A 16,058-nucleotide genomic window follows, 5' to 3' on the forward strand; every position below is an offset into this window, starting at 1 on the left:
TAGCTTAGTGGGGTGTTCTAGTTAAGTCTATGGCTGTCTGAAGTGGTTCTCAATCAGAGGCAGGTGTTTATCATTGTCTCTGATTGGGAACCATATTTAGGCAGCCATATTCTTTGTGTGTTTGGTGGGTGATTGTCCTTAGTGTCCTTGTTCCTGTCTCTGTGTTAGTTTACACAAGTATAGGCTGTTTCGGTTTTCGTTACGTTCATTATGTTCTTTGTTTTGTAGTGTTTGTAATTGATTCATGTTTTACGTTTTTTTATTAACCTGTTAAGACTCTAGGGGCAGTATTTCATTTTTGGATAAAAAGACGTGCCCGTTTTAAGCGCAATATTTTGTCACGAAAAGATGCTCGAATATGCTTGGAATTGATAGTTTTGGAAAGAAGACAGTCTTACGTTTCCAGAAATGCAAAGATTTTCACTGTGAGTCCCTTAGAACAAATGCTTCGGGCAAAACCAAGATGTATGACCGACCAGGAAATGCACAGGATTTCTGAGGCTACGTTTTCCATGATCGCCTTATATGGCTGTGAATGCGACAGGAATGAACGGACTCTTTCTCTTGTTTCCCCAAGGTCTTTGCAGCATTGTGACGTATTTGTAGGGATATCATTGGAAGATTGACCATAAGGGACTACATTTACCAGGTGTCCCGCTTGGTGTCTGCGTGGCAATCGGTGCGCAAAAGTCAGGTCCCGGTATTTTTCCATTCAAATCTCAGAACAAACCAGGCTACAAGGACGGTGCTTTCAATGGAGAGAAATATGACAAACCACCTTCAGGATTGATTCAAACAACGTTTTCCATGTTTCAGTCGATATTATGGAGTTAATTCGGAAAAAGTTCGACATGTAGGTGACTGAATTTTCGGTTAGTTTCGGTAGCCATATGCATAGTAACAAAAGGGAACGATGTGTCCTACACAAGAATCTTTCAGGAAAAACTGGACATCTGCTATGTAACTGAGAGTCTCCTCATTGAAACATCTGAAGTTCTTCAAAGGTAAATTATTTTATTTGATTCCTTGGCTGGTTTTTGTGAATATGTTGCGTGCTAAATGCTAACGCTAATGCTAAGCTAGCTATCACCACTCTTACACAAATTAGTGATTTTCTCTGGTTCTAAAGCATATTTTGAAAATCCGAGACGACAGGATTGTTAAGAAAAGGATAAGCTTGAGAACAGGCATATTTATTTCATTTCATTTGCGATTTTTAGAAATCGCTAACGTTGCGTTATGCTAATGAGCTTGAGGCTGTAGTTATGCTACCGCATACGGGTTTGGTCGGACTATGAGGTTAAACATGGATCGCGATCTACACGCTGCATTTTGGTCCGACTCTCCTTCACCACAAGAGAACCGTTACATATCCATATGTATTTATATGCAGAGACCTGATTAATTCGAGAACCATCTAAGCTCGTAAGTGCATTTTCAACCAACTTTTTGAACCAAATGTGTTTCTTTGCATTTAAATCAAGTTTAAGCTGTATAAAATACACTTGTAATATCTCAAAATCTGTCTCCAATAGTGATAATGCTTGGTCAGCCGTTGAAGCGATAGAGTACATGACAGTGTCATCAGCATATAAATGAATTTGACAAGTTCTTATCTCATCACAGATATTGTTTATGTAGAGAGTGAACAGTAATGGACCATGTATAGAACCTTGTGGGACCCCTTTAACCAACTCCAATGGCTTTGACTGGATGATGTCAACTCTAACAGCCTGACTTCTATCCGTTAGATAGTCATAAACCCTACGACAGGCATCCAATCCCAGTCCTATTGACGACAGCTTACCCAAAAGAATCGCATGGTCTACAGTGTCAAAAGCTTTAGATAAATCTATGAAACAAGGCGGCACAGTACTTCCTATTGTCTAGGGCATTAGTAAAATCACTTTAACACTCTAGATTTGAACAATCTTTCATAATATTGGAATATCTACAGTGAACCTGTGTCATGTTACTAGTTACAATGTTACCAATGATCACCTGCTAAAACGTTGGTAATCTCTGTCAGAGTAGTCCTACCTAACTGTATGATAAACAATATAACTGAACGTTACAATGTTTTTTCCACTCAATCATTTCTTAATAACGTATATCATTGGATGTCTTCTCCATAAGGTGTTTCTTGGTGTTCTTCTCCGGCCTGAACAGAATAATAAAGCATTTAGGAACAAATAATAGAAAGAACAACCCAAAGCTAGAGGTGATGATGGCAAAGATCTCCACAGCTACAGTCAACTTCCCTGGAGAGCTGAAATAAGCTGGGATAAAGGTGACCCAGACTGCACAGAATATGAGCATGCTGAAGGTGATGAATTTGGCCTCATTGAAGTTATCAGGCAGCTTCCGAGCCAGAAACGCCAGCACAAAGCACAAGAGAGCCAGGAGTCCTATATAGCCCAACACAGCCCAGAAACCAATAGCTGAACCAACATCACACTCTAGAATGATCTTTTCCTTGTAGGTAGTGAGGTTTTTAATGGGGAAGGGAGGGGACAGGACCAACCACAGAGTGCATATCATAGCCTGGACAAACGTGAAAGACACTACTGTCAATCTCTGCTGTGGAGGACCAAACCATTTCATGACATTACTGGCTGGAAGCGTAGCCCTGAAGGCCATCAACACCACTATTGTTTTCCCCAGAACACAAGAGATGCAGAGGACGAAGGTGATCCCAAACGCTGTGTGACGCAGCATACAGGACCATTCAGAGGGCCGGCCAATGAAAGTAAGAGAACACAGAAAACACAGAGTCAAGGAGAAGAGCAGCAGGAAGCTCAGCTCAGAGTTGTTGGCCCTGACGATGGCCGAAGTTCGATGGTGGTAGAAGACAGTTGCCGTGGCGATGGCCAGACAAGCGCCGCCCACAGAGCAGGCGGTCAGGATGATTCCGAGGACCTCGTGGAAGGACAGGAACTCCACAGGCTTAAGGATACAGAGGTTTCTCTCAGCGTTGGGCCAGTACTCCTCGGGACAGATCAGACAGTCTGAAGAATCTGACCAAGACAATGTAACAGACATCAAATGTTAATAATAATAGATTCACTACTATACCTTTGTTGTGCTGTTAATATGAATAAACCACTACTTAGTAAACCGTGATAGAATTTACTACACATTCTATGCCAACTATTCCTATAGTCCTACCTGTGTTATTACTGATCTCTCCCTCTGCACATTGGATACAGTCATAACAGCATACAGGCTTTCCTTTCCGTACAGCCTTACGAGTGCCTGGGTGACAGCTCTCACTGCACACTGACACAGGTACTTGCGTACTGTTCTTTACCCAGGTGATTTCCCTCTCGATGTCAAGCCTCTGGTCAAGAGGCAGAGACCCATCATAGAGCCCCACTGTCACCAACTCCATCTTCCCACTCCCCCGTCTCTGCCAGTTGACCAGCTCATAGGTGGCCACTGGGTCCCCGTTGGCATCGAAAGACACCTGGTACCCGTTACGAGAGAAGTTCACCCTCCTCAATCTCTCCAGGACCTGGGGGTTGGAAGGGGAAGAGAGAGAGAGAGAGATGGGACGAGAGAGAAGGAGAAAGGTGAAGAGAGATGGAGATAAGGGAAGAGATAGATGAGTGAGTGGAAGAGAGATGGAGAGATAGATGGACAGAGGGGAAGAGAGAGATGAGAGATGGAGAAAGGGGAAGAAAGATGGAAAGAGAGAAATGGAGAAAAGGGAAGATAGATGGAGAGAGAAACAGAACATAAATTCAACTCAAATTTATCAGATGTGTTAATTCAGAAGAAGTTGTAAAGTATAATGAGAACTCCTAGGCCTTCATACATGTTGTCTATATAAACATATGTATCAGGAAATGATACTACAGACTTGTCATTCACCTGTGTTGGCTTCACATTAAGGTTTTTGTCACAGTTCACAGTGGAGTTTTCTCTCTCTTCACAAACGATGCTGTGGATGGCGTGTGCTATGGCATAAACAGCTTTATACACCATGTTAGTGACACGCAGCTGGGATGTATCTGTGTAGGGGGTCTGTAACTGCTGTATATCCTCACTGCCATCACACACCTTCTCTTCAACCCCAACACCTGTAGAGGTCCCTACAGAGAGACAGACAGACAGACAGACAGACAGACAGACAGACAGACAGACAGACAGACAGACAGACAGACAGACAGACAGACAGACAGACAGACAGACAGACAGACAGACAGACAGACAGACAGATAGATAGATAGATAGATAGATAGATAGATAGATAGATAGATAGATAGATAGATAGATACCTGTCCCCAGCCGACAGCCAAAGGCTCCCTCCCAGAACTCAGTGAGCGTGGGAGACTTGGACACCTTCTGTGGGGAGAGGTCCAGGAGGAAGTCCCTGAGGCCGGGGATGACAGAGCGTTGGATGCCAATTCCGATGGCCCCGGCACACATTCCGAAGTGCAGCATGTCTGGGTCAGTGACCCAGGACTCACTCCCGATCCACTGGCGGGGTGGAGAGGGCAGGCGTTCCATTTCCCTCAGCAGGATTTTCATGTCCCAAGAGGATACGAATGCAACCACCACCCGGGCTGTGGAGCTGGGGAACATGATTATATCATATGCTTAATATGCTGGTCATGTTTGTCATTCATTGGAATGTCTCAGTGAAGTGAACATTAGTATTAATCAACACTTTTGACATACTTAAGATATGCAAATCATATTGGTCTCACAGGGTGGCAGTGTAGCCTGGTGGTTAGAGCGTTGGACTAGTAACCAGAAGGTTGCAAGTTCAAACCCCCGAGCTGACAAGGTACAATTCTGTCCATCTGCCCCTGAACAGGCAGTTAACCCACTGTTCTTAGGCCATCATTGAAAATAAGAATTTGTTCTTAACTGACTTGCCTAGTTAAAATAAAATCAACTTTTGGAAAAGAGATAAATTAATGACAATAGTATTTTTAAAATAATTATGGTCTTGCATTTGTATGAATGAAACGTTCACCAGTAATCATGGATCACCTGCGGATCACGTCGGCCACCCGTTGCACTCTACTGAGTGGGTTGGTACGGGAGAAGGCTTCAGAATACTCCACACAGATGCCCTCCTCTTGTGCTGCCTGTAGGAAAGCAGCCATCCCATAATTACCGTAGTCAGAGTCGGAACGGACCGCCCCAATCCAGGTCCAGCCGAAGTGCCTGATGAGGTGGGCCAGAGCGGCAGCCTGAAACTGATCACTGGGGATGGTTCTGAAGAAGGTTGGATACTGTTTCTTATCACTCAGACACGCACAGGTGGAAAAGTGGCTCACCTAGTTAAAAACAGACAGTCGAAAACATGAGAAAGATCATCATGTTGGCCAAACGAGTCTCAGATATTGGTTACTTCCTACTCTTTTGTTTAGCTGTGTTGTATGATGTTAGGGAGACATTAATAATAATAATGTATTGTTTTTCATTGGGCCCGATTGAAAAGGCTACATATTTCTACCTGTTTCTACCTATGTCGTTCTATTCATATTGATAATAGTATTATAAGACATACTGGTGCTGTGAAAAACATGAGTAAAAGGTGTGAAACTAATCCCTGGTCTCCCATAACAACCTAGCCTCAGACCATGTTTTAATGCCACTAGATGTTCTCCAGACTCATAGTTCTCAATCTATGTTCAAATGCCTTTCTCCACATAATTTCACACAGAAATGTATATTCCTGAAAGAGAGGCGAATATACAGTAGGAATACAGTAAGTTAAAAGTTGAACTCCTTCCTGAAGGAGAAGAGAATATACAGTAGGAATACAGTAAGTTAAAAGTTGAACTCCTTCCTGAAGGAGAAGAGAATATACAGTAGGAATACAGTAAGTTAAAAGTTGAACTCCTTCCTGAAGGAGAAGAGAATATACAGTAGGAATACAGTAAGTTAAAAGTTGAACTCCTTCCTGAAGGAGAAGAGAATATACAGTAGGAATACAGTAAGTTAAAAATATGCTGAATGATTTCTTTCCACATAAGTTTACCTGAGGAATGCCGAAAGGGCCGATGATGCGCAACATGCTGATGGTTGGCGTGGAGCCAGACTCGCCCACGATAGCTGTCACTGTAGGCGACCCCGAGCACTGTTCTCCGGTATCAAACATTGGGTCCAGGCCGTTAGCCAGCTGGAAGGCCACTTTCACGGCCATGGGGACCGTGGTGCACGAGTCGTGCACTTGATAACCGAGTGTGACACCCGGTAGAAGGTCCGAACTGTTGTTTATCTCGTCAACTGCAAAGACCATGGTACGCGAGAAGCGCAACTCACGGGAATCCAAACTGTAAATAGAAGGTAGGTGAGTGAGCACCACTTGACTAAACAGTAAATTAGCCTATAGAATATCTGGTTATAAACATCTTAAAATCTAGCCTTATTTTCCACACTGTCTACATGCCTACACATTTGATAACTGTAATTGAGGACATTGTAGTATCGCCTGCATTTGAAAATGTGACACTTTGTAACAGTATGCTTTATCTACTCTCTCAGACACAAACACACTGTTTATCTGTCTTTAAAACACTGTTTACCTGTCTTTAAAACACTGTTTACCTGTCATTAAACACACTGTTTATCTGTCTTTAAACAGTGTGTCTCCGTGTCTTTAAAACACAATTTATCTGTCTCCCCACACAGCCACAGTCCTGTCCCCTGTTCCCTCTTGCGCTCACTGACCTCCCTGTGCACTGCAGGGGCTCAGGCAGGCTGGTGTAGCTGTGTTCCACAGTGTGCATGTAGTTGTGGATTGAGAAAACACCCCCGATGACAAAGTCCCCGTCCTGGGAGAACGCTGGAGGACGAGGGGTGGCTTGGAGCCTGCATCTGACAGACTCCAGCCCAGAGGCAGAGACAGAGGCAGATGAGAGCAAGGCAAGGCCACCAGCCACCATAGCTAGATGTAGTAGAACCAGACTACCAGCCAGACTTGGATCCAGAGCAGGAGCCGTAGAGAGCCTCATTCCCCTGATGTGTAGAAGGTATGGAGTAATACAGCGCCACACAGACCCATATATGTCAGGATACCTCTCTTCTCTGGGTTAAATACCCACCGTACCTCTGTGGGGATTCCTCTGGGGGCCACACTGTGGGTAATGCCATGCCAAGGAGGGAGGGGCTAGAGGCTGCTCTGCTCACTCAGTTAGGTTCTGCTTCTTTCAGCTATAGAGAGTGTATGCACCAGCATCAGAACTGACTGTAATGGTTTAGATAAACATACATTAGAAACAATAACCACGTCTCGTACTGTCTAGTGCTCTTGGCACGCTGGCACTGCACAGTATTTACCCAACAGTCTAGTCCTCTAGGCGCTTTAGTTCTTCACAGTATTTCTGCTATAGTCTAGTCCTCTTGGTAAGCTTCCTCTCTTATATTTCCCCAACAGTATAGTCCTCTTGGTAAGCTTCCTCTCTTATATTTCCCCAACAGTATAGTCCTCTTGGTAAGTTGCCTCACTTACAGTTGAAGTCAGAACTTTACATTCACCTTTGCCAAATACATTTAAACTCAGTTTTTCAAAATTCCTGCCTTTTAATCCAAGTAAAAATTCCCTGTTTTAGGTCAGTTAGGAACACCACTTAATTTTAAGAATGTGAAAAGTCAGAATACTAGTAGAGAAAATTATTTATTTCAGCTTTAATTTCTTTCAGCAAATTCTCAGTTGGTCAGAAGTTTACATACACTCATATAGAATTTGGTAGCATTGCCTTTAAATGTTTTAACTTCGGTCAAACGTTTTGTGTAGCCTTCCACAAGCTTCCCACAATAAGTTGGGTGAATTGTGGCCCATTCCTCCTGACAGAGCTGGTGTAACTGAGTCAGGTTTGTCGGCCTCCTGACAGAGCTGGTGTAACTGAGTCAGGTTTGTGGGCCTCCTTGCTCCACACGCTTTTTCAGTTCTGCCCACATATGTTCTATTGCATTGAGGTCAGGGCTTTGTGATGGCCACTCCAATACCATGACTTTGTTGTCTTTAGGCCATTTTTGTCACAACTTTGGAGGTATGCTTGGGGTCACTGTACATTTGGAAGACACATTAGCATCCAAGCTTTAACTTCCTGACTGATGTCTTGAGATGTTGCTTCAATATATCCACATAATTTTATCTCCTCATGATGCCATCTATTTTTGAAGTGCACCAGTCCCTCCTGCAGCAAAGCAACCCCACAACATGATGCTGCCACCCCGTGCTTCATGGTGGGGATGGTGTTCTTTGGCTTGCAAGACTCCCCCTTTTCCTCCAAACATGACGATGGTCACTTTCTCCCCATGTGCAGTTGCAAACAGTAGTCTGGCATTGTTATGGTGGTTTTGGAGCAGTGGCTTCTTCCTTGCTGAGCGGCCTTTCAGGTTATGTCGATATCGGACTCGTTTTACTGTGGATATAAATACTTTCGTACCTGTTTCATCCAGCATCTTCACAAGGTCCTTTGTTGTAGTTCTAGGATTGATTTGCACTTTTCGCACCAAAGTACGTTAATCTCTAGGAGACAGAACACATATTCCTCCTGAGCGGTACGACGCATGCGTTGTCCCATGGTGTTTTTACTTGCGTACTTGTTAAGGTTGTCGTAAGAACTGGACCAAGGCGCAGCTGATATTGAGTTCCACATATTTATTCCAAAGTGAAACTTAAACCAAAAACAATAAATCAAATAAACGAACAACGGAACGTGACTACATGGAACACAAACACAAAATAATATCCCACAAACATAGGTGGGACAAATATCTACCTATATATGATCCCCAATTAGAGACAACGATTATCAGCTGCCTCTAATTGGGAATCAAACAAAACACCAACATAGAAAATAAAATATCGAACACAATATAGAAATTATAAACTAGAATAACTCCTAGTCACACACTGACTTACTACACCATAGAGAAACAAGGGCGTGACAGTACTATTGTTTGTACAGATGAACGTGGTACCTTCAGGCGTTTGGAAATTGCTCCCAAGGATAAACCAGACTGTGGAGGTCTATAATTATTTTTCTGAGGTAATGGCCGATTTCTTTTGATTTTACCATGATGTCAAACAAAGAGGCACTGAGTTTGAAGGTAGGCCTTGAAATACATCCACAGGTACACCTCCAATTGACTCAAATGATGTCAATCAGCCTATCGGAAGCTTCTAATGCCATGACATATATTTCTGGCATTGTCCAAGCTGTTTAAAGGCACAGTCAACTAAGTGCATGTAAACATCTCACCCACTGGAAGTGTGAAACAGTGAATTACAAGTAAAATAATCTGTCTGTAAACAATTGTTGGGAAAATTCCTTGTGTCATGCACAAAGTAGATTACAATTTGTGTACAAGAAAAGTGTGGAGTTGTTGAAAAACGAGTTGCAATGACTATAAACTAAGTGTATGTAAACTTCCCACTTCAACTGTGTATGAAAATGTTTATTATATTATAATTCATAATATGATGAATTACATTATAAAATGAACACATGCACTTTAATGTTATATCAATTCATATAGGTTAAAGCTTTTCTCCAACAACATGGAAGTGGTTCCACTCTGTAGGCTACTGCTAATCACATCATGTTGCAGGTCTAATTAGATTTTAACACTCTAGATTTGAACAATCTTTCATAATATTGGAATATCTAAAGTGAACCTGTGTCATGTTCCTAGTTACAATGTTACCAATGATTATCTGCTAAATTGTTGGTCATCTCTGTCAGAGTAGTTCAACCTAACTCTATGAAAAACCATATAACTGAACGTTACAATGTTTGTTCCCGTCAATCATTTCTTAATAACGTATATCATTGGATGTCTTCTCCATGAGGTGTTTCTTGGTGTTCTTCTCTGGCCTGAACAGAATAATAAAGCATTTAGGAACAAATAATAGAAAGAACAACCCAAAGCTAGAGGTGATGATGGCAAAGATCTCCACAGCTACAGTCAACTTCCCTGGAGAGCTGAAATAAGCTGGGATAAAGGTGATCCAGACTGCACAGAATATGAGCATGCTGAAGGTGATGAATTTGGCCTCATTGAAGTTATCAGGCAGCTTCCGAGCCAGAAAAGCCAGCACAAAGCACAAGAGAGACAGGAGTCCTATATAGCCCAACACAGCCCAGAAACCAATAGCTGAACCTACATCACACTCTAGAATGATCTTTTCCTTGTAGGTAGTGATGTTTTTAATGGGGAAGGGAGGGGAAAGGACCAACCACAGAGTGCATATCATAGCCTGGACAAACGTGAAGGACACTACAGTCAATCTCTGCTGTGGGGGACCAAACCATTTCATGACATTACTGCCTGGAAGTGTAGCCCTGAAGGCCATCAACACCACTATTGTTTTCCCCAGAACACAAGAGATGCAGAGGACGAAGGTGATCCCAAACGCTGTGTGACGCAGCATACAGGACCATTCAGAGGGCCGGCCAATGAAAGTAAGAGAACACAGAAAACACAGAGTCAAGGAGAAGAGCAGCAGGAAGCTCAGCTCAGAGTTGTTGGCCCTGACGATGGCTGACGTTCGGTGGTGGTAGAAGACAGCTGCCGTGGCGATGGCCAGTAGAGCCCCGCCCACAGAGCAGGCGGTCAGGATGATTCCGAGGACCTCGTGGAAGGACAGGAACTCCACAGGCTTAAGGATACAGATGTCTCTCTCAGCGTTGGGCCAGTACTCCTCGGGACAGATCTGACAGTCTGAAGAATCTGACCAGGACAAAACAACAGACATCAAATGTTAATAATAATAGATTCAGGTTTTATTTATTTACAAAAACATGTCCCACAATGCTGCACTTTGTAAGTTTACAATAAAGAATATTTAATTAATGTACAGCTTACATAAGATAATAAGAATAGGAACATGATTGACAGGCACAACCTTTGCAGTGCTGGTAATATGAACAAACCGTGATAGAAATTACTACACAATTTTCCCAACTGTTCCTATAGTCCTACCTGTGTTATCACTTATTTCTCCCTCTGCACATTGGATACAGTCATAACAGCATACAGGCTTTCCTTTCTGTATAGCCTTACGAGTGCCGGGGGGACAGCTCTCACTGCACACTGACACAGGTACTTGTGTACTGTTCTTTACCCAGGTGATTTCCCTCTTGATGTCAAGCCTCTGGTCAAGAGGCAGAGACCCATCATAGCGCCCCACTGTCACAAACTCCATCTTCCCACTCTCCTGTATCTGCCAGTTGACCAGCTCATAGGTGGCCACTGGGTCCCCGTTGGCATCGAAAGACACCTGGTACCCGTTACGAGAGAAGTTCACCCTCCTCAATCTCTCCAGGACCTGGGGGTTAAAAGTGCAAGGAAGGGAGAGAGATGAAGAGAAATGGAGATAAGGGAAGAGATATATGAGTGAGAGGATGAGAGATGGAGAGATAGATGGAGAGAGGGGAAGAGAGAGATGAGAGATGGAGAAAGGGGAAGAAATATGGAAAGAGAGATAAGGAGAGAAGGGAAGAGAGAGAGAGAGGGAGAGAGAGAAACAGAACATTAATTTAAATCATATTTATCAGATGTGTTACTTCAGAAGAAGTTGTAAAGTATAATGAGAACTCCTAGGCCTTCATACATATAGTATAAATAAACATATTCACCAGGAAATGATACTACAGACTTGTCATTCACCTGTGTTGGCTTCACATTAAGGTTTTTGTCACAGTTCACAGTGGAGTTTTCTCTCTCTTCACAAACGATGCTGTGGATGGCGTGTGCTATGGCATAAACAGCTTTATACACCATGTTAGTGACACGCAGCTGGGATGTATCTGTGTAGGGGGTCTGTAGCTGCTGTATATCCTCACTGCCATCACACACCTTCTCTTCAACCCCAACACCTGTAGAGGTCCCTACAGACAGACAGAAAGAGAGAGAGACAGAGAGACAGAGAGAGAGACAGACAGACAGACGGATGGACGACGGACGGGCGGACAGATAGATAGATACCTATACCCAGCCTACAGCCGAAGGCTGCTTCCCAGAACTCAGTGAGCAGGGGAGAGTTGGACACCTTTTGTGGGGAGAGGTCCAGGAGGAAGTCCCTGAGGCCGGGGATGACAGAGCGTTGGATGCCAATTCCGATGGTCCCGGCACACAGGCCGAAACGCAGCATCTCTGGTTCAGTGACCCAGGACTCGCTCCCGATCCACTGGCGGGGTGGAGAGGGCAGGCGTTCCATCTCCCTCAGCAGGATTCTCATGTCCCAAGAGGATACGAATGCAACCACCACCCGGGCTGTGGAGCTGGGGAACATGATTATATCATATGCTTAATATGCTGGTCATGTTTGTCATTCACTGGAATGTCTCAGTGAAGTGACCATGACCCTTAGTATTCATCAACACTTTTTCAAATCATGTTGGTCTCACAGATCAGCTTTGGAAATGAGAGAATATAACAACAACAATATATTTTATAAATCTAGTCTTGGACTTGTATGAATGAAACGTTCACCAGTATTCATGGTTCACCTGCGGATCACGTCGGCCACCCGTTGCACTCTGCTGAGTGGGTTGGTAAGGGAGAAGGCTTCAGAATACTCCACACAGATACCCTCCTCTTGTGCTGCCTTTAGGAAAGCCGCCATCCCGTTATTACCGTAGTCAGAGTCGGAACGGACCGCCCCAATCCAGGTCCAGCCGAAGTGCCTGATGAGTTGGGCCAGAGCGGCAGCCTGGAACTGATCACTGGGGATGGTTCTGAAGAAGGTGGGATACTGTTTCTTATCACTCAGACACGCACAGGTGGAAGAGTGGCTCACCTTGGTAAAAACAGACAATTGAAAACATGAGAAAGAACATCATGTCGGCCTCACAACTCTAATGTATTGGCTACTTCCTGCTATTTTATTTAGCTGTGTAGTTTGTTGTTGGCCTTATCTTGGCCAGTTCGCAGTTGCAAATGATAACTTGTTCTCAACTAGGTTACCTGGTTAAATAAAGGTGGAATAAAAAAAATGTTAGGGAGGGGAGATATTAATAATAATAAGCCAAACTATTGTTTTTCATTACGCCAGAATGAAAAGGATACACAAAACTGTGACACCAATCCCTGGTCTCCCATAACAACCTAGCCTATGAAAGGTAGTCCTCAGACCATGTTTTAATGCCGCAAGATGTTCTCCAGACTCATAGTTCTCAGTCTATGTTCAAATGCCTTTCTCTCCATATTTTCAAACAGAAATGTATATTCCTGAAAGAGAGGAGGATATACACTAGGAATACAGTAAATTAAAAGTTTAACTCATTCCTGAAAGATAGGAGAATATACAGTAGAAATACAGTAAATTAAAAGAGTCTGAATGATTTCTTTTCATAGAAGTTTACCTGAGGAATGCCGAAAGGGCCAATGATGCGCAACATGCTGATTGTAGGCGTGGAGGCAGACTCGCCAACGATAGCTGTCACTGTAGCCGACCCTGAGCACTGTTCTCCGGTATCAAACATGGGGTCCAGGCCATTAGCCAGCTGGAAGGCCACTTTCACGGCCATAGGGACCAAGTTGCAGGAGTCGTGCACTTGATAACCAAGCATGATACCCGGTAGAAGGTACGAACTGTTGTTTATTTCCTCAACTGCGAAGATCATGGCTCTCGAGAAGCGCAACTCACGGGAATCCATACTGTAAATAGATGATGGGTCAGTGAGCACCTCCTGACAAATCAAAAACTAGCCTATAGAATGTTTTCATGGCAAACAGCGTAATATCTAGTATTATTTTCCATACCGTCTATATGTCTACACTTTTGTTGTCTGTAATTGAGGACATTGTAGTATAGCCTGCAATTGAAAATGTGATCCTTTGTAACAGTAGTCTTTACCTACTCTCTGAGACACAAACACACTCTTTAAACACTGTTTATCTGTCTTTAAATACACTGTATCTCTGTCTTTAAACACACTGTTTATCGGTATTTAAACACACTGTTTCTCTGTCTTTAAAACACAATTTATCTGTCTAGCCACAGTCCTGTCCCCTGTTCCCTCTTGCGCTCACTGACCTCCCTGTGCACTGCAGGGGCTCAGGCAGGCTGGTGTAGCTGTGATCCACAGTGTGCATATAGTAATGAATGGAGAAAACACCCCCGATGACAAAGTCCCCGTCCTGGGAGAACGCCGGAGGACGAGGGGTGCCTTGGAGCCTGCATCTGACAGACTCCAGCCCAGAGGCAGAGACAGAGGCAGACGAGAGCAAGGCAAGCCCACCAGCCACCACAGCTAGATGTAGTAGAACCAGACTACCAGCCAGACTTGGATCCAGAGCAGGAGCCAGAGATAGCCTCATTCCCCTGATGTGTAGAAGGTATGGAGTAATACAGCGCCACACAGACCCATATATGTCAGGATACCTCTCTTCTCTGGGTTAAATAACCACCGTACCTCTGTGGGGATTCCTCTGGGGGCCACACTGTGGGTATGGCCATGCCAAGGAGGGAGGGGCTAGAAGCTGCTCTGCTCACCCAGTCAGGTCCTGCTTCTTTCAGCTATAGAGATGCACCAGCATCAGAACTACGTTGACTGTAATGGTTTAGATAGACATAAACATACATTAGACACACAATAACCATGAGCCTCTCTTATATTCCCTCTACAGTCTAGACCTCTTGGCAAGCTGGATCTACACAGTATTTACCCAACAGTCTTGTCTACTTGGTATGCTGGCTCTATACAGTTAATCCTCTACAGTTAGTCCTCTTGGCACACTGGCAATACACAGGATTTATTCTACAGTCTAGTCCTCTTGGTAAGCTTCCTCTCTTATATTTCCCCTACAGTCAAATTTTACATTTGCCTTAGCCAAATCCATTTAAAAACAGTTTTTCAAAATTCCTGACATTTAATCCAAGTAAAAATTCCCTGTTTTAGCTCATTTAGGATCACCACTTTATTTTGAGAATGTGATAAGGCCGAATAATAGTAGAGAAAATTATTTATTTCAGGTTTTATTTCTTTCATCACATTCCCAGTGGGTCAGAAGTTTACAAACACTCAATTAGTATTTGGTAGCATTGTCTTTAAATTGTTTAATTTGTGTCAAACATTTTGGGTAGCCTTCCACAAGCTTCCCACAGTAAATTAGGTGAATTTTGGCCCATTCCTCCTGACAGAGCTGGCCACTACAAAACCTTGATTTTTTGTCCTTAGGCCAATATAGCCACAACTTTGGAAGTATGCTTGGTGTCACTGTCCATTTGGAAGACCCATTTGCGACCAAGCTTTAACTTCCTGACTGATGTCTTGAGATGTTGCTTCAATATATCCACATAATTTTTTCTCCTCATGATGCCATCTATTTTGTGAAGTGCACCAGGCCCTCCTGCAGCAAGCAACCCCACAACATGATGCTGCCACCCCGTGCTTCATGGTGGGGATGGTGTTATTTGGCTTGCAAGACTCCCCCTTTTCCTCCAAACATAACGATGGTCACTTTGTCCCCATGTGCAGTTGCTGCCACCCCTGTGCTTCACGGATGCAAGCCTCCTCCTTTTTCCTCCAAACATAACGATGGTCACTTTGTCCCCATGTGCAGTTGCTGCCACCCCTGTGCTTCACGGATGCAAGCCTCCTCCTTTTTCCTCCAAACATAACGATGGTCACTTTGTCCCCATGTGCAGTTGCTGCCACCCCTGTGCTTCACGGATGCAAGCCTCCTCCTTTTTCCTCCAAACATAACGATAGTCACAATCTTGTCCCCATATGCAGTTGCAAACCGTAGTCTGGCATTTTATGGCGATTTTGGAGCAGTGGCTTCTTCCTTGCTGAGCGGCCTTTCAGGTTATTTCGGTATAGGACTTGTTTTACTGTGGAAACAGATATACTTTCAGACCTGTTTCCTCCAGTATATTCACAAGGTCCTTTGCTGTTGTTCTGGGTTTGATTTGCACTTTTCGCACCAAAGCACACTAATCTCTAGGAGACAGAACGCATCTTCTTCCTGAGCAGTATGACGCCTGCGTGTTACCATGGTGTTTATACTTGCGTACTATTGTTTGTATAGATGAACGTGGTACCTTCATTCATTTGGAAATGGCTCCCAAGGATGAACCA

The 16,058-nt window shown here is 43.7% G+C and overlaps 2 protein-coding genes across 2 annotated transcripts; both read right to left on the minus strand.

Annotated features, from left to right (window-relative positions):
* Window positions 1-1,531: 1,531 nt before the first annotated feature.
* LOC135559705 (extracellular calcium-sensing receptor-like) lies at window positions 1,532-6,259 on the minus strand. Its single transcript, XM_065000573.1, has 5 exons — window positions 5,999-6,259; window positions 5,002-5,291; window positions 3,874-4,576; window positions 3,169-3,514; window positions 1,532-3,017 (listed from the first exon to the last, which is right to left on the minus strand). The coding sequence occupies exons 1-5, from the start codon at window positions 6,257-6,259 to the stop codon at window positions 2,101-2,103; spliced, it is 2,517 nt and encodes an 838-aa protein (XP_064856645.1). The 3' UTR covers window positions 1,532-2,100.
* A 1,414-nt stretch (window positions 6,260-7,673) lies between these two features.
* Window positions 7,674-14,312, minus strand: LOC115116475 (extracellular calcium-sensing receptor-like). The gene is made up of 7 exons (XM_029644961.2): window positions 14,012-14,312; window positions 13,338-13,632; window positions 12,483-12,772; window positions 11,974-12,254; window positions 11,641-11,849; window positions 10,954-11,299; window positions 7,674-10,701 (listed from the first exon to the last, which is right to left on the minus strand). The coding sequence occupies exons 1-7, from the start codon at window positions 14,293-14,295 to the stop codon at window positions 9,785-9,787; spliced, it is 2,622 nt and encodes an 873-aa protein (XP_029500821.1). The 5' UTR covers window positions 14,296-14,312; the 3' UTR covers window positions 7,674-9,784.
* Between the last annotated feature and the right edge of the window lie 1,746 nt (window positions 14,313-16,058).

This window comes from Oncorhynchus nerka, linkage group LG14 (genome assembly GCF_034236695.1).
Source record: "Oncorhynchus nerka isolate Pitt River linkage group LG14, Oner_Uvic_2.0, whole genome shotgun sequence".
NCBI lineage: Eukaryota > Metazoa > Chordata > Actinopteri > Salmoniformes > Salmonidae > Oncorhynchus > Oncorhynchus nerka.

Coding starts and splice junctions, on each gene's coding strand:
- LOC135559705 (XM_065000573.1), bottom strand. CDS start 6,259: ATGGTCTTTGCAGTTGACGAGATAAACAACAGTTCGGACCTTCTACCG. Junction 5,292..5,998: donor GCCCTTTCGGCATTCCTCAG/GTAAACTTATGT, acceptor GTTTTTAACTAG/GTGAGCCACTTTTCCACCTG. Junction 3,018..3,168: donor AGAGATCAGTAATAACACAG/GTAGGACTATAG, acceptor TGTCTTGGTCAG/ATTCTTCAGACTGTCTGATC.
- LOC115116475 (XM_029644961.2), bottom strand. CDS start 14,295: ATGAGGCTATCTCTGGCTCCTGCTCTGGATCCAAGTCTGGCTGGTAGT. Junction 11,850..11,973: donor CTGGGAAGCAGCCTTCGGCT/GTAGGCTGGGTA, acceptor GGACCTCTACAG/GTGTTGGGGTTGAAGAGAAG. Junction 11,300..11,640: donor TTAATGTGAAGCCAACACAG/GTGAATGACAAG, acceptor TTTAACCCCCAG/GTCCTGGAGAGATTGAGGAG.